Source organism: Lutra lutra, chromosome 7 (genome assembly GCF_902655055.1).
Source record: "Lutra lutra chromosome 7, mLutLut1.2, whole genome shotgun sequence".
Taxonomy (NCBI): domain Eukaryota; kingdom Metazoa; phylum Chordata; class Mammalia; order Carnivora; family Mustelidae; genus Lutra; species Lutra lutra.
In genome coordinates, this window is record NC_062284.1 from 115773900 (window position 1) to 115795279 (window position 21380).

At 50.4% G+C, this 21380-nt stretch overlaps 1 protein-coding gene across 1 annotated transcript; it reads right to left on the bottom strand.

The window, feature by feature from the left end:
- Nucleotides 1–3901: 3901 nt before the first annotated feature.
- Nucleotides 3902–13668, bottom strand: CCDC177 (coiled-coil domain containing 177). Its single transcript, XM_047739279.1, has 3 exons — nucleotides 13342–13668; nucleotides 6123–12347; nucleotides 3902–5902 (listed from the first exon to the last, which is right to left on the bottom strand). The coding sequence occupies exon 2, from the start codon at nucleotides 12317–12319 to the stop codon at nucleotides 10211–10213; it is 2109 nt and encodes a 702-aa protein (XP_047595235.1). The 5' UTR covers nucleotides 12320–12347; nucleotides 13342–13668; the 3' UTR covers nucleotides 3902–5902; nucleotides 6123–10210.
- Between the last annotated feature and the right edge of the window lie 7712 nt (nucleotides 13669–21380).

Below are 21380 nucleotides of genomic sequence, written 5' to 3' on the forward strand. Positions count from 1 at the left end.
TTTTAAAATAAATATTTTATTTATTTATTTGACAGACAGAGATCACATGTAGGCAGAGAGGCAGGCAGGGAGAGAGGGAATCAGGCTCCCTGCCGAGCAGAGAGTCTGATTTGGGGGCTCGATCCCAGGACCCTGAGATCATGACCTGAGCCGAAGGCAGAGGCTTTAACCCACTGAGCCATCCAGGCGCCCCTCCCTTGAGCTTTGTATACTTTTTCTTCTGCTACTCGAGGTAGAAACTGGATCCATTCTGGGGCCTCTGGGTGGTTCAGTTGTTAAGCGTCTGCCTTCAGCTCAGGTCATGATCCCAGGGTGCTGGGATCAAGCCCCGCTTTGGGCTCCCTGCTCAGCGGGAAGCTGCTTCTCCTTTTCCACTCTCCTGCTTGTGTTCTCTCTCTCGCTGTGTCTCTCTCTGTCAAGTAAATGAATAAAATCTTAAAAAAAAAAAAAGAAAGAAAGAGACTAGATCCATTCTGATGCCCACACAGAGAAGAGACATCTCAAATGTACCTTCTAATGGATTCCACGGATTTGTTAACTTCTTTACTCACTGGTAGAAGAAACTGTACATGTTTCCATTACTCGCATATTCTTTTTGCTAGAAGTTTTGGCAACTTTTGGAAAACCCCTTGGAGTCAGCTTGTCTACCTTTATCTATATAGATCTGACATCTATGAACTATGACTGCATTTTGAGTCGGGACGCAAATAGCAAAGCATCAGTGTCTAAGACACCTGCCCTCTCCTTTCTCCTCTCTGGGTCTTACTTCTGCTGCCTTAAGATGGTTCCAGTGAGGGGCTTCGAAGCATCTGTTGAAACGCTGACTTATTTAGCTGTGTTCAGACTCATAAGATATATATCCCGCCTGTATTTTTCTGCCTATGGCTTCACTCTAGTGTGCTCTAGCCTCTCCTCCCTTTTTTTTTTTTTTAAGATTTTATTTATTTATTTGACAGAGAGAGAGAGAGATGACAAGTAGGCAGAGAGGGAGACAGAGAGAGAGGAAGGGAAGCAGGCTCCCTGCCTAGCAGAGAGCCGGATATGGGGCTCGATCCCAGGACCCTGGGATCATGACCTGAGCCGAAGGCAGAGGCTTTAACCCACTGAGCCACCCAGGTGCCCCTCCTCCCTTCTTTTTATTCCTATTATTTCTAGGCCCTCACGGCATGTCATAGAGATGCTTTTACTTCTTTTAATAACCCTTCCTCGGGCAGCCTTTTCTCCTCCGAAACAGTTCACTTCCCTCCCTCCTTGTTATTTGTTTGCATTTCTTTTAGTGGCTACAGGAAATGGGAATCTATGCAGAATTCTTGACCTGCCGATGGCAACGGAGGCAGACTATGGAAAGTAAGTCCAGAAATTTTGGCTGGGCCTGTACCAAATAATTAAATGGCTTCACTCTTAATATCCTTTTTTTTTTTTTTTAAAGATTTTATTTATTTATTTGACAGAGAGAGAGCACAAGTAGGCAGAGAGGCTGGCAGAGAGAGAGATGCGGGGCTCCATCCCAGGACCCTGGGATCATGACCTGAGCTGAAGTCAGAGGCTTTAACCCACTGAGCCACCCAGGCGCCCCGATGCGCTGCTCTTTAAAGTGTGACAGCCACTGCTCTGGAAGACAAGCCCAAGTCCAGTTCATCTTGCAGGTGTGATTAACTCCCATTGGTAAATTCTCCCACCACACCTACTTGTTTCTGGGCGACTCTTTCCTTCCTGACAAATTCGTGTCGTTTGGGGCTAGGCTTCCACTTCCTAGGCCACCGGATCATATTTCAGGACTCAAAGGGAAATTAGACACCATCCATCCCTCTCTCTATCTGAATGATGTGAATAAATCCCCTGCCCTGGTCAGACCTTCTGCTGGGGATTCCCACTCTAACCCATTCCACTCATTCTGGTCTTATTAGGACAGTTGCAGGTGTCAAGGACTTTGCTTCCCAATTATCCCTAAGCACGTGGTTTTCTAGAAGACTTCGCCCTGCCAAAAAGGAGAAAAAGAAAAGCTACTTATTAGAGCAGTTTAATAAAACTCTCTCCTTTGCTCCCTCCATCTCTGGGCTGCGAGCTCTATGTTTTATTTTCTGGGTGTTGTCTGTACCAACCATTCCCAGTTACAACCGGCTACTCCTGTACGTAGGCGCAAGTGCTTGCTTTCACCGTCTTGTGAAGCTAGGGTTTGAGTGCTAAAGCCTGGTGGTTTACCTGCTTCCTTCCAGCAAAGGGGCATCCAGTAGGGTGGGCTTCACCTCACCTGATACACCCGTTATCTTTTATCAGACCAGCCCTTCCTGTTGAGATTCCAAACAAAAGGATATTAGGAGTGGGGCGCCTGGGTGGCTCAGTGGGTTAAAGCCTCTGCCTTGGGCTCAGGTCATGGTCTCAGGGTCCTGGAATGGAGCCCCGCATCGGGCTCTCGGCTCAATAGGGAGCCGGCTTCCCTTCCTCTCTCTCTGCCTGCCTCTCTGCCTACTTGTGATCTCTCCCTCTGTCAAATAAAGTAAAATAAAAATCTTTAAAGAGCAGCACAAATTAACTGGGAATCTTGCCAAAAAAGCAGCCTGATAGAACTTCCCGTGATGATGGACACGTTCTACACTTCTGCTATCCAATAGGGTGGCCAGCGGGCACGTGTAGTTACTGAACACTTGAAAGATGGCTAGTGTGACCGAGGAGCTAAATTTTTTAGTTTCATTTCAATGTGACTAACTTACATTGAAACAGGCCGATGTGGTTAGTGACTCCCGAACTGGAAAGCATGGGTCTACAGCAGTGGTTCTCAAACTTAGGTGCACACAGGGATCTCCCAGAGGGCTTGTTAAAACACAGATGGCAAGGTCCCATCCCCACAATAGCTGATACTGATCCTGCTGGCCTACGACCACCCTTGGAGAACTGCTCTGGAACATGCACTGAACTTCACGGTCTGCATGAGAATCTCTCATCTTTGCTCCAGGCAGCGAGCCTCAGTTGCACCCTCAGGATCAGCACACCCGTGCATGGCACAGTGGGTGGTGAATTCAAGGCTGGCTTCGGAAGGCTCCGGGAGGGCCCCCTTTTAAAAAATATCTTTCCCACTGATGCCCAAGAAGTGATAGGACTAGACGAGTTACAAGCATTTACTGTACAGCCAGAGGAACTGAGGTCCAAGCTTGGTTATGCCCAACACTAGACTTTGTGACCTGGGGCAAGTCACTTAAACTTTGTGCCTCAGTTTTCTCATCTGTAAGATGGGAAGAATAATAACACTTACCTCATAGAGGCCTGCTGAGGATTAGGGGCTTAAAACAGCCACGCAGTACGTGCTCAGTATGGATTAGTTATCACAACCCGCAATCCCAGCATTCACAGATCATTCACTCCGGCTATGTATGCACTTTGCTCACCCTGCAGGCTCTCTTCAGACAAGAAGATACTCCTGGGAGTCATGCTCAGCCTACCCTACTATTTTGCTGAGGGCTCAGGAGGGCTATAAGGTCCACTGGGGCCTCCCTCTAGGGTGCCTAAGGACAGAAGAATGGTAACAAAGCAAGAGGGCACCTCGCTTTCTGACATACACGTGAGAGCTGGCACAGGTCACTTGGCTGTGCACTGCTGTATGACCGGAATGGGGACTCGACTTCTCCAAGCCCAGTTGTGCCGTCAGCCCCCAGGCAGCTGTGTGCAGGGCCCATGGTGCAGGGAAGAATAGCATTTTTCTGCACCTTCTTAGGAAAAGTCATCTGCTGAAGATGAAGCAATGAGCATATACACCCACCTCTCGCCTTCTGCTCCCACATCTGTTCCTACAATGAGACATCAGCACTTTCCCAGGCTGAGCTTGTCCCAGACCCCGTTTCTCATGCCCACGTGGCCATAGCTGAGACAGCAGCCCATCCTAGAACTGCGGCCAGGCGTCACAGCTCGCAGCGCCGGCGCACCTCCCACCTCCTCTTCTACGTGGTTCTGCTAAAGATACTACTGTGGAATTTGGTACCATGGCTGAAATGTCCTTTTCCCCAAGAAAGGCGTACCCATTTAAAAACATTCGGTCATCTTAGCCATCATTTAGGAAGTCTTAAAATAAAATTTTGAGAATTATCACCAGATGTCAATTTTATTGCCAAACATTTGGTAAACAAGGTAATCCCTCCCTCCCCCAAACCTAGCCTACAGCACATCACTAGGGAAACCGTTACTCCAGAGCCCCTTCCTTCAGATTGGTTGGGGGATTGCCACACAGCAACTGATACAGACAAGCGCAAAGGGCTACCATCAGAGCCTGGTGTCCAGTGGGACCACCTGGCTGGTGCTCGACCTACCTCATTCCTTCCCTTTCTACCCAAGTTCAGAATAACAATATCCATGAATTGAGTGTTATTTCCCAGGGACTGAGCTGCTTTCCAAGCATTAACTCATTTAACAGCTGCCTACCATGTAGGATCTGTTGTCCTCCTTTTACAGATGACAAGAGGGGCCCATGGAACAGTAGGTAAGAGTCTGAATAAGTCAAGATACTTGCTTCTTTGCCAAACTCTTTGCCTTGAAGCTATGGCATCCACATGGACTGGATGTTCAGAACTTTGTAGATTTTAGTCATCCCATCATGCTGACATGTTCTGAATGTCAACATTTTGGCATCCGAATTCCATTTCCCAGCCAGTCTGCCACACTGAGTAAGGGAAAGAAGTATGGTGGCAGTATGAAGATGCTTGATCACCCGCGTGGCTCGTTGCTGGGCTCCGGAAATATGGACACTGTGCTTACAGGCCAGAGCCTGAAGCAGCTCTGAAGCTGAAGGTAGGTGGGATTGATGGACCCCTACCCAGGGGCAGCTCAGTTTCTCCAGAGCTTAGCCTTCCCTGGAAGAATACGCCCACCATTTCCCTCCCTCTGAAGGAACGTGGATGCTGGAACTGGTAGGTATGTGTGTGTGTGTGTGTGTGTGTGTGTGTGTGTGTGTGCATACAGACACACTCAAACACAGGAGTGGGTATGGATCTACTGTCTGACAGTCCTATGAATTGTGCAAGTGTCTGACAGAAGAACATGCCACCAAAACTGTACTAGTGGAGAGGAAGAAAGGCATGAACACTTCAAAATGGCAGCTAATTTAAAAATCACTTTGGACTAAGTCTGTACTCACATGGGACACGACAGTATTTGATGAATCAGGAAGGAACAACAGGGCAAACAATGATCATCACTGTTTCTCAAAAGGAAACCACCCTCCCCTCTATGTCCTAACATCGGCTACTAACCCCACCTTCTGTCCCAGGCCTGACTTATGGGAAGCCTAAGCAACACCAGGGCCCAGTCTGAAGGGACATGTGAAGGGATGGCTGGGGCTGGGAAGAGGTGCCCCCAGAGGGAGCACCAGAGCTCCGTGGAACAGCAGACACAGGTGAACAGACCAGGCGCTCTTCTATACAGTCTGGTAATGAAAGCATGTGATTGGTCAGAATACAGCAGGTGTTGCATCAGACAACCGAAGCCAAATGTGGATCTCATATGGGGCCCAAACCACATTTCTAGAATGGAGAGTTATCTGCTGGGTCCCCGAAAGCTGCTTTCCAGGCCCTGTCAAGAAACACCAAGTTTCCCTGTGTTCATCTGCTATATGTTTCTAGGGGACGTGCGGGCTGGAGATGGCAGACGTATGGTGGAGAAAAGGCAAGTCTACAGAGCAACCTGCAGGCAACCTTGATCACTTGGAAGTCTTAAGAAGAATATTTACTTCACTAACAGTTCTCATCAGTTTAGTATTGATCCTCAATCTCTTTTTGTTGGAACTTTGAAGCTGGAAATGCTTCCGAAATGTTGAGTTTCTGGTCTCAGCACCAACAGTCGAATGATGAGGCTGGTACCCTGTTTTGGTGATCTGGGACTCTGCATGGCCCGAGGCTCATTCTCTGCCGATCATTACCTTTCTTTTTTTTTCTTTTTTTTTTTTTAAGATTTTATTTATTTATTTGACACAGAGAGAGAGAGATCACAAGTAGGCAGAGAGGCAGGCAGAGAGGAAGGGAAGCAGGCTCCCTGCTGAGCAGAGAGCCCGATGCGGGGCTTGATCCCAGGTCCCTGAGACCATGACCTGAGCTGAAGGCAGAGGCTTAACTTGCTGAGCCACCCAGGTGCCCCATTACCTTTCTTTTTTTGACGATCATTGTTTATGCTGCCTTTGTTAACGTCATGACAAATAACATCCTTGAAGGTAATTATTCTCACTCTCTCTTGACTGTAATTTAAAACTGATTAAGTACATGACCTTATGAATTCGACCTGATTAATCAAGGCTCCTTGTTAATCAAGGGAAAGAGAACAACAGGGACTGAGTGATGGTGTCATGGTTGGCAGATGGTGTGTCCTCAGAAAACTGAAAAAGCTTGAAGTTACTGCCTAAAGGACCACCAGATCTGCCCGTGGATGGATGCCAGGGTGGGAAGGTAGTTAAGCCCAATGAGGACATACAGGTAGATGTCTGCTCATGACCGTGAAGCATCAATGGTCCCCAGGGTCAGGGATGGGACTTTGTCTTCCCAGCATCAAAAGCAGTGCCTGGCACACAGCAGAGGTTCAAAGTAAATTTGTCAGATGAATAGAGGCTTGCCCACCCAATCTATCCTTCACAGATTTCCTCAGATCACCAGTCAGTTGTCCACCAGCCATCTACCATCTATCCCTCCCTCTCTCCATCTAGTATTTATGTGTATACCGTATGTGAGATGCTAAACTGTGAGCTAGAGGGGATTCGACGCTAAACAATATACAGCCCCTGATGCAAAGTCAGGCACCCCTGTTTCAAGGGACTTTTTAAAGGCGAAGAATGATAACTGGTGACCTTTACAGAGGAGCTTGAACACAAACTGCATTATGATATGACTTCACTCCTCCATCCACTCTTCACGTTTGGCAAATCCCTTAAAGATTCAGCCTGTGTGCTTCTGGAGGGAAATGTCCATCTTCCTGTCCGGAGGTGGTATAGGCACTGGTCATTGCTTGAGCAGGGCGCTGGGCTAGCTTCACTGACGTTTCCACCTGAAACAGTTTTGTCCTGATTGTTTCCTTGGTAATGAACCAAACAAAGGCTTCTTCCAACCCTTCCCTTCTTACTCCATTTCACGTTTTCTCTTTTCGGAGCCAGGGGACACTCCAAGAAGGCAAATATGAAGGTCTGAGACCGCTTTGGGGCTGCAATTTCCTGGATGGTGAGAAAACTTCCAGCATGGTGCTCTGAGGTCAGTTCTGGGCACTTGTTAAAATGTTTACATTAGGAGAAGTACACCTTTCTCCACCCACCATCCCCACTGCCCCCCAACCCTCCAACTGTCCCTTGCTATGGTTCAGAGTAAGAACCACTTCTCTCTGGTACCATGTCAAAGAGAATATAAATGAAGGGCCCGACAAAGGATTCTGGAAATTTTTCCTCCTCAAAGGGCAACATGACCGTTTATCCTAGGATATAGAGATGGGTCTATATTCTAGAGGATGGTCTTAAATTTAGAAGAATCATTCTTTATGATGACTATGTTTGACTTCTGTTTTTGTTTTAGTTTTACTTAGCTGTGTGGATCTCTCTCTCTCTCTTTTGTTTTTTGGGTTTTTTGTTTTTGTTTTTGGAATCCAAGTTTTTTTTTTTCCTTTACACAGTGCTCTTCTCTTAAGTGCAAACCTTTAATTTGGTGACATTCAGATTCAGACCTGGGCCTTTGCATCACATGGGACACTATGATCTGCAATTTGCTTTCTTTTTTTAAGCTTTATTTAAATTCCAGGTAGCAGCAATGTGCTTTTTGAGACCATTCTTTTCTGCACTAGACCACGACAGTACATTGTACTCTCTGGGCATAGTCCAGTCACATGATCCCTTCTGTCTGGCCATTCCACCTGCAGTTCTAAAGTCACAGGGCTGAGAAACCACTTGATTCTGATTCATCTTCACAGTGCTGAGGAGGGCCGAAGTCACGATACCCTTTCCACAGGTGGGGAAACCAAGGCACAGAGAGGTGATCTATCCAGAGTCACTCAGTAAGTCAGCAAACAAACTTAACAGAGGGCAAGGTAAGATCACCTGTGTACCTTTCAGTGCGTTATCCAGAAAATCAGATTGTGTCCTTCTCAAATGAATGCACGTACTTTGGAAGAGAGTAGTTTGAGGTGGAATTTTCTATTCAGGTTTCAAAAGCTCTCTAGGAAATCAGGAGCCACAAGGTAAGAACCAGTAAGTATCAAATTAACCTTTTAGTTAAATGCCCCTGACTCACAGACAATACCAATTATTCCAGCTAGCTCACTGATAATCTGGTTACCGACAAGAAGAAAATCAGAGGAGAAAATTCAGCCATTCAAGAAATAAACCTTGGCACAGCTTCTGTGTAACACTGAAATATTGCTCCTTTCTACACAATGCTTTTGCACCTGCTGGCATGCAACCGGGGAAGGAGGTATGGATGAAGTATGTGTATGTGTGTGTGTGTAATACCAGACATTTCAGGGAAAATTCTGTCCAGCAGAATATACACGAAACATGTCTAATATACTAGTTCTCTACCCTGATTCTTTTCTTATTTTTATTTTTTGGTAACTTTTATTTCCTGATCCTGATTTAATGTAAAATGTAATGTTTTCTGTGATGAAGGCAGAGTCAGCGGGTGGATATGGTTGGGGGCTAATTTCAGCTTCATGGGAAGGAAGCACTCTAGACATTAAAGTTGCCTGAAGACAACTGAGTGGGACTTTTTGGACCAGGAGATGGCCTGGTCTTGCAAATATTTTCCCCCAGAAGCTAAATGATTATCTGTTGTGACGCACTGCCCCTTCCAATGCCCAGGAATTCATGTTCCCAGAACTAGGCCAATGGCAGCCCTCCTGCCTCTCTACTCCAGGTCAAGAAAGGCACAAGGGAGACCAGCAAATAATACTGAGGCGGTGCTTTGGATCCAGAAGACCTTGAGGTACCAGGAGAAGAGTACTGACAGCCCCATCTGGCCAGTGGGGAAGGTGAGGCACGGAAAGAATGATTTGACACTTTCAGCAAAGGTGAGAGGGAACCAGGACCTTTAGGGGGAACATTCTCTTTTTCCTCGTGTGAGGGAGGAGGGCAAGCTATACTACCAACCATAGCGGCCACAACTCTCCACAGCAAAGCGGCAAGGCTAGCCACCACAGATTACCCTGAGGGCAGCTGGATGGTTCCTTCACCAAGGGAACCTAGCTCCATGCTCGCTGGGCCCACCCTCGGGACTGCACCCAGGGCTGGAAACTGAGGCAGAATCGGCCTGGGCAGGCACATAAGGTAGGTAGCTCTGCTCATAAGGCATGGCTGCTGTCTTTTGAGAAGTGGGCTCCACACTGGGAGGTGGGCATCAGACACGACCTCCCCTGAAGCTACCCTGCAAGAAAACAGAATAGGGGGGAACGATGCTGCCTAGGGAACTCATCACCCCCAGGAGCTGGGGGCTTCCACTACAGCCAAACAGCATCACCAAACCAACCGATTTCTTGTGTGGCTGGGGAGAATAAGGGGTGTGGGGGGGACACAAATGGATCATTATTTGCAGATGATTGTCTAACTAGAAGGCCTAGGGGAATCAACCAAAAAACTACCATAACTAAAACCAGAATTTGCTCAAGTGGCAGATTAAAAGTCAAGCATACAAAAACCAATCACTTTTGGCGTCCCTTGGTGTGGTCTAACACCTTGGAAGAGCTGTGCTTTTCTGCGAGGCCTCTGAGCTTTGTGCAACTTGCCATTATTTAAAAAGATGGAGGGGAGCCAAGGCCAGGCCACCTCAGCTGCAGACACCAATGTCACCCCAGACAACAATATGCGGAAGGTGCCTAGGCTGACTGCTGCAGAAGGGGACGGCCACCGCTACACCCTCTCCTACAGAGGCCCTCCCTTGCCTCATTCCCACTCAGCCCTCCTCTCCCAGCTCTTTTTCTATTCCAAGCCCAAAGACACACTGGGAAGCATGGCAAGGGCCGCTGCGGGAGCCACCCAGGGTGGATGTGGTTAATGATTGTGCTATGTCATTTTCAAATGAAGTCCGTTTTTTTTTTTTTAAAGGCGGTGGGCTGGCAGGTCTCTCTGTCCTCTCGTTGCCTCACTGGTCAAGACCCTGGCGAGGCCAGGGCGTTGAGCTGCAACGGAAGACTCCCCTAGTCTGGTCATAAACGCCAAGGGAGGCCCCTCAGGGCTGAGCCTGGCAGCCTGGCCAGCCCAGGGCGGTGGTCATTTGCGGTCCAGGCTGGCGTGCAGCTGGGCTTCCCGCACCATGCGGTCGAAGGAACGCGTGTTGGTCTCCTCGCGTACCTTCTCCCGCACGTGGAAAGAGGCCCGGGCCGTGGAGCGGGCGGTCTCCAGTGCGCTCCGCCGCTCCCGAGAAAGCTGCTCGCTCCGCTCCAGCTTGCGCCCGATGGCCTGCAGCAGCTCCCGCCGGCGGGAGTCTTCGTCCCTCTCCACCTTCTCCTTATTGGCGCGCTGGGCTCGTTCCTTCTCCAACCGGCTCTGGCCCACGCGCCTTGCCTTCTGCTGCACAGCTTCCTCGGCTGCCTGCGTAGCGTGCTGCAGCCGCCGCTCCCCGGCCCGGGCCAGCGCCTCCAGGTGCGCCTGGTGCTCGCGCCCTTTGCGCTCCGCCACTTCCTTGGCCCGCCGGCCCTGCAGCTCCTCCCGCCGGGCCCGCTCCCGCAGCTCGCGCGCGCGCTGTTCCACCAGCTGCTCGTAGTTCTCCTGCGCGCGGCCCAAGCTGGCCTCTAGGGAACTCCGCAAGCCCTCTCGTTCCGCGCGCTCCTGCCGGGCCCGGCCTTGCAGCAGCGCCTCGTGGCGCGCGCGCTCCGCCCGGCTTAGCTCCCGCTTCTCCCGCAGCATCCGGCCCTCCTGCCGCTGCTTAGTGCGGGCCGCGCGCTGGGCGCGCTCCCTGCGGACCAACTCGGCCCGCTCTCGCCCTTCCTGCAGGCCCTCTTCCCGCTGCTTCAGGTTCTGCTCCTGCTGCAGCTTGCGCAGCCGATCCTCCCGGGCCGCGCGCTCAACCCGCTCCCGCCGCAGCAGGCCCTGGCGTTCGGTCAGCTCCCGCCACCGCTCCTCGCTGCGCTCGCACTCCCGCTGCCGCCGCCGCGCCTCCTCGCGTTCCTCGCGCCCGCGACGGCCACGCCGCTCCTCCACCTGCGCCGCCCAGGCCCGGCGGCCCTGCTCCAGCGCGCGCTGCTTCTCCCGCTCCTCGCGCTCCCGTCGCTGCTCCGCCCGCACGCGCTGCTGCTCCCACTGGCCGTGCGCCGCGGCGCGCTGCTCCAGCAGCAGCCGCTCCTCCTGGTGGCGCGCCAGCATCAGAGCCGCGATCTTTCGGTCGCGGTCCGGCACTCCGCGCAGGCCCCGCTCGGCGCGCACTTGGCGCACGATGCGCTCCACGTGCTGAGCCGTCTGCGGAGAGTGGCTCAGGTCACCTAGGCTGAAGCTGCGGCCTGTGAGCGGCACCAAGGCCAGGGCAGAAGGACGGCCCAGGGGGTTGGGTGCGGAGGACGCGGAGCCCGCCGGACAGCTGTTCCTGGCCGAGGCCCGCGGAGGCCAACGCAGCTCCCGCAGGCTCTCCCCGCTGTAGGAGGACGACGACGCGCCAGACTCAGAACTGAGGGCGCCCTCGCGCCGGCGGGACAGCGAGTCTAGCGAGTGGCTCTTCCTACCTGCCCGCGAAGCCGCGGGCGGTGGTTGCGTCCGGGCGGAAGATGGGCTGGAAGAGGCCTTGCGGGTGGCGCGCGGCGCGGGCGATCCCGGGAGGCTGGCGCTGCTGCAGCTGCTGCTGCTGCCGGCCGCGCCGGGGACCGAGGCGGCGGTGGCCGCAGTCCCCAAGGGCGTGAAGAGGCGCCGCTTCTCCTCGCGCACAATGCGCTCTCGCTCCGCCCGGCACTGCTGCAGCTTGGCGCGCCGCTCCGCCTCGTAGGCCTCGTAAAGGCCGGTGGCCACTCGCATGGAGCGGCCCGGGGCCTCGCGCACCAGGTCTGCCAGGGCCCGTGGCAGCAGCTCCACGGGCTTGACTGCGCAGCGGGCGCAGGCCTCCAGTGAGCGGGGACTGGTCAGCACGTAGCGGCTGCCCTCGGCCTCCGGACAGTCGAAGTTGAAGAGGTCCAGGTGCAGCAGCGGAGACTGCTCCCGCCGACCGCCTTCTTCCGCTGCGCTCGGGACTTCAGCTTTGCGGGGCGCCGCCGCCGAGGCCGAGGCTGAGGCCGAGGAGGCGGCGGGCTGCTGGGCCCCCTGTGCCTCGGGGGGGCCAGGTGCGGCGGCTGCGTCCCCATCCGAACCTTCAGGCTCAGCTCCCTCCTTTTCCTCTTCCCGCACCGGGTCCACCATGGCTGAGTCCTGTCCTTTTGTGGAGTCCCTGTGCAAGACAAGGTAGGGACATCGAGGAATACATGAAAGCAGTCCCCCCCCCCCCCCGCCCCACTTACATACCCCCACCCCCAACTTAATCAGCTTTGGGATTAGGCTCAGAGGCCCGGTGGGACGTAAATCATAATACCAATGCCCTGAAAACCCAGGCGAGGGTGGAGGGGGGTCGGGGAGAGGGGTAGGAGGGATGAGACTGTGCAACCGGAAAAGCCTCAACCTTCCTCAGCCTGGGTGTGCGGGGCAAGGGCCTGGGGCCCGGCTCCCCAGGGCGTCTGGCCCGCTGGATGCATCTCCTTCCTGCTGCAAGTTAAGATGAAAAGATCGCGGTGCAGGCAGTAGCCGGCCAGGGAGGCGGTGGAGGATTCCCGGGAGGATTAGTGTATTTGTTTGTAGCTTAGGCGGGACCAGGGATGCAGCTTTGCAGGAACAAAAAAAAAAAAAAAAAAAAAAAAGAGAGAGAAGAGGCCTGTTCATCCTCAAAGTGCATGGCTGCGAGGACCCCATTTACCTAGGGAAGAAGTTTATTTGGGATTAGGCTCAGAGGCCCTGTGATTTGTATGATTAAATTTACATGATGTATATTACATGATTGCCCCCTGCCAAAGGAGACCCAGGCCCGGGGCCCGGGGCTGATGGAAGGGCTGAAACAAATGCCTCAATTACAAAAGGCCTGCCCGGGAGAGGTGTTCGATTCTTGTTCTGTCTTTTGGACAGAGCTTGCTGGGAGCTATACCGGTCCCCCTACCCCCACCCCCGGTGTTTGCTGGGGATGGAGAAGGCGCCTGGGTTCTCTCAAATGCACCCGATCTCCTCCAAGTCTGAACGTGCTAAAGGCACCATTCACCCCATCTAAGCTCCGACACCTGCCCCTGGATGCCCTCCGAGTCCCCCTACCGTATCGCAGCGAGGTGGGCTCTGGGGACTCAGCTAGCCCGGCCACGCCAGTGCCCGCAGCTCCCGGGTCTCAGGGCGGGTTCACTCACCGCACGTCCCGGGCTTGGGCCCCGCGCCGAGGGCTTTTGTTCGCAGCTCGCCGCTCGCCGCTCGCGGCTCTCGCTTGCGCGTCTTCAATCCCCGCGCCCGCGGGGTCGGATTACTGCCGGCTGCAGCCGCGGTAGGAGCCCCAGCGGCCACCGCAGCCACCGCCAGCGTCTCTCCATGGGGCCCGCACACATCCCAGACGCTCCCTACCCGCGGGAGGGGGTGTGCGACAAGGTCTCCCTAAAATAACGCGGCTCTGCTCCTTTCCCTCACACTGGTTCTTGAAAAAGGAAGCCGGGTTCCATCGCTGCTGCATCCCTCGCGTTCTCTCCAACCGTGAAGGTACCGCAGGTCTGGTGACGCCCCCGGCGCCTCCTGGTGGACGTTCAAGGGTGTTGGTTTGAAGAGAAATACATGTATATTTGGCGGAGATGGATACATATGTTGTTTGGTGCGGATGGAGATCTATCTATCTCCATATATATATACATACACATACATACATATATATGTATGTATATATATATTTGGGGGAGGTGGATCTATATATATTTGGTGGAGATGGATATATATGTGTGTGTATATATATATATATGTATATTTGAGGGGAGATGGATATATATGTATTTGGTGGGGACGGATATATATATTTGGAGATGGATACACACACACACGCACACACACACACACGGTGGATATATCTGCAGAAAACCCCTATTCCATAAGCACCTCAACTGGGTAGAATGAAGGAATAGCTTGGCTTGTTTCTCAAGGGGACCCTGAGAGACATAGAAACTTGATAGTGAATAATTGCATAGAAATAGGGTTCCTAATCCAAACTATGATTTTATTTTTTCAAGAAAAACTAAGAACGTTCAGGTAGGTTTGAGACAGTCAGAAAATGTGTGACTAGTGTTTAATGTAAATTTGAAGGACTTTCGGGTTCCAGGTAACACACATTAGAACCAATTAGGGCTGTTTGATGAGTGTTATTTTGAGACACCTCCTCCCCACCTTTTTTTCCCATTTGGAGTGGCAGTGGCCATAGAAGACAGATGGGAGGAGGACTGGAAGGAGGAGCTCGGCAGGTGGGTGGGACATGATGAACTATGTTGTTAATAACCTAGCTGCTGTCAGATAGGCAGTGAGAGGCAAGTGAAGGATTGAAAACAGGGAAACAACATGATTGGATTTATATTTTTGGAACATAACCCTAGCAACAATGGAGCGAAGGCTTTGGGGAGGGCGGTCAACAGGATGCGGGAAGCCCTGTTAGCTGGACACTATAGTCACCCAAGGCAGGAAAGATTGGGACTTAAGGGGGAAGAGTAGCAGGAGGCGCAGGTCTGGGTGACCTGGGGCATGTACAGATTCCTGAAATAGAAAAAGAATATTCAAAGATAGCTTGCCCCTGGGGGTGTGAGAAGCAGTGAAGGGATAGAGGTGACTTCCTGGAGCAATGAGGTAGCTGGGTGACCCCAGTGAGAGCATGGACCCAGGAGGGAGGATTAGGTGATGGGGAGGGCCTGGGAAGGAGGGGTTCCTTTTTGGACCACTTGAGTGTGAGGTGGAGCTGGCCAGCAGATGGAGCTAGAGTTTAGGACATCATCCCTATATACAATGTTCCTAAAACCAGTAGAGGGAGTGAGATCACCCAGGAAAGGCTGGAGGAGCGGCAAGGGAGGCAAGAAGGGTATTGATGAGGCTGCTCAAGAAGGAGTCCAGGAAGGAGACCAATAAGGACAAGCATGAAAGCCATGGTGACATCAACAAAAACAGCTTCAGTATGGGTATTGGGGTTGATGCTGAAATGCAGGAGGTTAGGGGAAGGTGGGAAAATGAGCATTAGTAAATCTTAATCTTTTTTTTTTCTTTTTTAAGATTTTATTTATTTATTTGACAGACAGAGATCACAAGTAGGCAGAGAGGCAGGCAGAGAGAGAGAAGGAAACAGGCTGCTTGCAGAGCAGAGAGCCCAATGCGGGCCTCGATCCCAGGACCCTGGGATTATGACCTGAGCCGAAGGCAGAGGCTTAACCCACTGAGCCACCCAGGTGCCCCTAAATCTTAATCTTTTAGTGGGGGCTACTAGCAAACATGTTCAACCTTTACACCAGAGGGAGGACAATATCTTCATCCTCCTGGACAGAAAGCAAGTCTTCTCTGACCCGGAGGGAAACTCTATCTCCCAGAGATGTTTGCTATACACACTTCCTTGGAAAAATGGTCCAGAATAAAAGCCTTTACAAGACATCCAGAAATGCTATGGAGAACTACCCTCAATAGGGAAAAGGCGCAATCAGTCAGGTGGCGAGGAAGAGGTGGGGCTGGGATTTGGACGAGGCTCTATCTGATCCTGAAGGGGCCACCATGCTTCGTGTTTCCACAAGTAAAGTATATAGAGATGTGGATTTAGGTGCAGGTGAGAGGGCAAGCCAACCTCTCCAAACCTTGGTTTTCTCTTTGCACAGAGTCCTATTCCATTGCCTACCTCAAAGATCAATAATGTCTGCTATGTAAATGCCACCTTTGTCACTGAGTAGGGACAATAATTGCTACCTTCCAGAATTGTTGTGAAAACTGGAAAGATATAGGCACAGTACTTAGACGAATGTACTGTCAATAAGCAGTGATAAAATATTTACCATTCATTTTGATAAACCTCATCTTGTAAGTATGGTCAAAATAGAGAAAGAAACAGGTATAGTGTCTGTAAGCTTTAAGGGGAAGCCCCACAAATGTCCCATGTTTGATTAAGGAATGATTCATCAACTGGGAAGGTCACAGAAGGAGAGGACATGGGAAGGGGGACCCTGAAATAGGACACCGATCTTTAGCTAGCCACTTCAGCAGAACTGACTTGGCCAACAGTGTTGGTGGGGGCGGGGGGACAGCTTTCACCACTAAACACCCAGATATCTCATCTCTCATCTTGAAGTGCCTTGAACATTTCAGGAGATGGTTTTCAAACAGGTTAAGTACTGATTTCCTTCAGGTTGGGAGTCCTAGCCTGCCCAAGGTCAAAGGTGTTAAATCCAAGTTTATTACGGTACCCAGTAAAGATAGGAGCCCAGTTTGGGAATGCACGCCTGCCCCTTGTGGGTGAGGCAGTGGACACGGTGGTGAGGAAGGTCAGCTTAAGAGTTATACAGACTGCTCATTCAAATGCCAGCTCAACAAAGCTGTATGATTTTTTTTAAAAGATTTTATTTATTGGGCGCCTGGGTAGCTCAGTGGGTTAAAGCCTCTGCCTTTGGCTCAGGTCATGATTCCAGAATCCTGGGATAGAGCCCCAGCAGGGAGCCTGCTCAGCAGGAAGCCTGCTTCCCCCTCTCTCTGCCTGCCTCTCTGCCTACTTGTGATCTCTCTCTCTGTGTCAAATAAATAAATAAATCTTTTTAAAAAATATTTCGTTTATTTATTTGAGAGAGAGAGAGAATGAGAGAGAAAGAGAGCATGAGAGGGAGAAGCAGGGAGCCCAATACGGGACTCGATCCTGGGACTCCAGGATTATGACCTGAGCTGAAGGCAGTCGCTTAACCAACTGAGCCACCCAGGAGCCCCAAGCTGTATGATTTGAGACAAGTTTCTTAGCTCCTCTAAGCCTCTCAAAAGAGGAGGCCACAATGGGGACCGTTATTTTGCCTTGCACAGGCCTTTAGAGATGATGATTTTTTAAGTACCCTGTTTGATCCTTTAATATCCTAGCTCATCGGCAGTCTGGGGAGCTATAACAAATTACCTCGCACTAGGCAGCTTAAACAACAAACGTTTCTCATAGTTCTGGAGGCGGGGGAGGTCCGAGATCAGGGTGCTGGCAGATCTGGGGTTTGGCGGAGGACTCCTCTTCCAGCCTTGCTCATAGCCAGCCCCTTGGGTTGGCTCCTCATAGCAGAGAGAGAACAAGAAGGCGCAAATTTTGTCCTGTCTTTTCTTATAAAGACATAAATCCCATCATGAGTGCTCCATCCTCATGTCCTAATTACCTCCCAAAGGCCCCATCTCCAAAGATCATCACATCAGAGGTTAGGATTTCAACATTCGAGTTGGGGGACACCCAAACATTCAATCCATAGCTCTCACTTAATTTGGACAAAAAAAACCCCTCCATTTAAATTCGTTTTTCTCAGTGCCCACTACCAACCTCAGCTCTGTGCACTTGGGTTATCCCGTTTCTTCTCAATATAATTCTATTCACGGAACAGGGATTATTCAATCTAAAACTCAAAGTCAAGAGTTGGTAAACTATGATCTGTGGGCCAGATCTACTCACTGGCTGTTTTTGTACATAAAGGTCTATGTAACACAGCTATGCTTATTTGTTTCTATGTTGTCTGTACTACTGATTGTGCAACAATATTGGAATTGAGTTTTCACAGAACGGTATGGCTCAGAAAGCTAAAATATTTACTATTGGGCTCTTTGCAGAGCAAGCTTGCCAGTCCCTGTCCTAATGACTGAAAATAGCTTGTGCCCAGTGATCAATTTATTGCCTTGCACCTCCAAATTCACTCTTCAGGACCTGTTCTGGGAGAGGGGACTTGACGCATTTTCTACCGGACAGCAAGGACGATGCTGAGGTTTGCCAGTAGAGGGAGCTGGAGGGACGTTGCAGGAGAAAGGGGCCGCTCTTCCCGGTTGCTTTGGGCTGATTTGTGGTTTTACTGGTACCAGCTGCCTGATGAATGGGCGGGCGACCATCCTGCGACACCCTGCTCCACCTGCATGCCCAGAACAGTCTGTGGCTTGCAGCTGGAGCCCAGGCCTGGGGAGTGCTTCTGAGGCAGACACCACATGCGTTCAACCTTGTGCCCCTAGTGGGGCTCTGACTCCCTCTCTCCAGCCTCAGTCCATCTTTGAAGATCATTTCCTGCTTTGCGTGGCATCTGTGGAGCAGCCCCGCCCCAAACTTCTCTGCCATCCGTGGGCAGCAATCACATCCTTCCCAATGAGCTCTGAATCCCAATTGCCAGGCAGACCTAACAAATTGTCCTTCCTGAGTACTCTAAGACTGCGTTAGGGAACCCTTGAGAGTTCTCTCTATATCTCTGTTTTTACTCTCCCTTTATAGCTTAATGCCTCCTTATACCAGCTTCCTTTCTTTAAATTACCGTATCGTGGGACGCCTGGGTGGCTCAGTTGGTTGGACGACTGCCTTCGGCTCAGGTCATGATCCCGGGGTCCTGGGATCGAGTCCCACATCAGGCTCCCAGCTCCATGGGGAGTCTGCTTCTCCCTCTGACCTTCTCCTCGCTCATGCTCTCTCTCACTGTCTCTCTCTCAAATAAATAAATAAAATCTTTTTTAAAAAAAATAAATAAATTACCATATCTTTTCTCTCTCCGGATTAGACCCAGAGTAATACACAGTGTAAAATGTAACCATTCCCAATTCTTGAGACTAAAGCCTGAAAGGGAAATTTAGGACACAGACGAGCAGGTAAAACGTAATATCTGTTAAAAATAAAGTACTTATTTTGTACTTAGTTAGAGTAATAAATGTCTATCACAATAGGAAATGAGAAAATACAGGGGGAAAAAGCAGGAAAAAAATCACCTGTAGAAAAAGAATTGTCCAAAGACTACCAGCTTGGTTACAACTTGGTGTGTAGGTGGTAGGGACTTGTAAGTTGTGGGAGGAGAGGTCGCTATCTGTTTCCGCTCTCACCTGCTTAGGGCCTGGTCCACAGCAGACCCTTCTGCTGAATGCATCCACAAGAGAGGAGGGGTCCAACCGGTGTTATTTTGTTTGCCATATATACAAGAAAAGTGGTCTTGTCAGAATATTTTGAGCCGTTAAGCCACTTTGATGAGTCACCGGCGTTCAGTATGGTGAACAGGTGATGGTCATGTCTGAGAACTGTCCTGTGGGATAGTGGAGACCAGCCTGCCCTAGACCGTGGAGGTGCATCAGAATGGGAATCTAGAGGGAATCTCACAGTTTATCTGATGGGAGAGAACTCCCTTCTGGAAGAGCCACACCTCATTCCATCCACCGCCCCCCATAGCACCAGAGAAGTGCCCTTGTTCCTGAGTGTGACCATGCACTGCCCAAGGGCATTTTGTCTCTGAACAAAATGGATCTGCTCAAAAGAGCTGGCCGTTGTTCACAAGCTGGGCTTGATTCCAGTCTCTCTGCCTGTCCCCTGGGTTGTCTGTTTCTGGGATGAAGCCACTGCTGATCAGCTCTTTAGACCCCTTCCATTTCAGAGGGGTTAGTTACCCTGCACTGGGGCGCTGCCCCAAGGACAGAAGTCACAGCTTGTGTTCCCCCAGGCCTCTCCCCTCACTCTCTGCCTCTCTCTCTCTCTCTCTCTCTCTCTCTCTCTCTCACACACACACACACACACACACACATTCCTTGTTTTAAATGGACAGTCCTAACTTCAGATATTGTGTGCCATTACTCTCATAGGGTCTTAAACCAGTCATCCTGACGTTTATATCCAGATATTCAGAGAAAAGTCATATTCCACTACTGGAGATGGTGTCCCCTTTTTGCACGTTTGTCTTGCTATTGGGCTCTGTTTTACCCATCCACATGGGTCCATCAATCACACAAGAGCAACAGCAACAAAGGCATTGAAAACTTCTTGTTACAAAGCCCCCAGCGGGGCTAGGAAGCCTGGGGATACTGAGAAGGGTGAGACAGGACCCTTGCCCCGTGCGCCAGTTGAAGTAACAATACCCAAACATCCCAGAAGTTCCATGAATAGTAGGGTTCAACCAGTTACAAGAGTTGGTAAATGACATAGAAGAGCAATCATGAGGCAGAACATCGTTAATACATTAGTAACAGGTGCATTACTGCAGAATGTCATTAATGTGTAGTAACAGGTGCGTTATTGATTCTTGTACAGCATTAGGTGAATTCTTCAGCCTCTCTGAGTCTGACTCCCTTTCTGGATTGAATCAGTTTGCTAGGGCTGCTGTAACTGTATCTCACAGACCAGTGGCTTACCCAGCAGAAATTTGTTGTCTCATGGTCTGGAGGCTGGAAGTGCAGGATCAAGTTGTCATCTGGCTTGGTTCCTTCTGGCATATCTCTCTCTCTCTCTCTCTCTCTCTCTCTCTCTCTCTGGGACGTCTTTCTGTGACTCAGTCTCCTCCTCTTTGAAGACATCAGCCCACCCTGACAACCCCACTTTAACCCTTTCCAAGGCCCCATCCTCAGTCACATTCAGAGGTGAGGGGGTTAGGACTGCAACGTCTGAGCTATGAGGGGACATGGCTCAGCCCATAATATTGATGAAGTGGAAACAAGGGTTCCCGGCTATCTTCAGTCACTCAAATATTGATTGAGTGTCTATTGTTTGCCAGGCACTGGGATCACACAGACAGGGCCCCATTGGCATGGGATCTGTGATGGGGAGATGATTATGAATCAGTTACACCAGGGCTGGGAAGGAGAAGGGCTGCTGGGAGAGCATCAGATCAGGTACAAGACTGCCATGGCCTGAACTAAGGCAGCCACAGTAACAGGGAGGATAGAAAAATGTTAAAGATGGGGCCTGGGTGGCTCAGTCAGTTAAATGTCTGCCTTTGGCTCAGGTCATGATCCCAGGGTCCTGGCATCGAGCCCCGCATTGCACTCCCTGCTCAGCAGGGAGCCTGGTTCTCCCTCTGCCCTACCGCATGCTTTTGCTCTCTCTCAAATAAGTAAAAAACAAAAAACCAAAAAAACAAAAAAACTTTAACATTCTAGAAAAATGTTAAAGACATTTATGAGAAAGGATCAACAAAATTGGTACATGATTAGGCGTGGGTCAAAATTCCTAGGTTTCTGGCCTGGACAACAGATATGCAGGGAAGGTCGTAGTATTTGTGGAGTAAGTTTTGGCAAAAATGATGAGTTCCACTTTAGACCTGTTTTTTAAATTTATTTTAATTTATTTTTCATCATGATAAGTGCAGTTTAATCCCCATCTCCATTTTCCCCATCTCCCACCTACCTCTCCTCTAGTGACCGTCAGTTAGTTTCCTATAGTTAAAAATCTGTTTCTCGGTTTATCTCTCTCTCTTTCCCTTTATTTCCTTTGCTC

Coding starts and splice junctions, on each gene's coding strand:
- CCDC177 (XM_047739279.1), bottom strand. CDS start 12,319: ATGGTGGACCCGGTGCGGGAAGAGGAAAAGGAGGGAGCTGAGCCTGAA.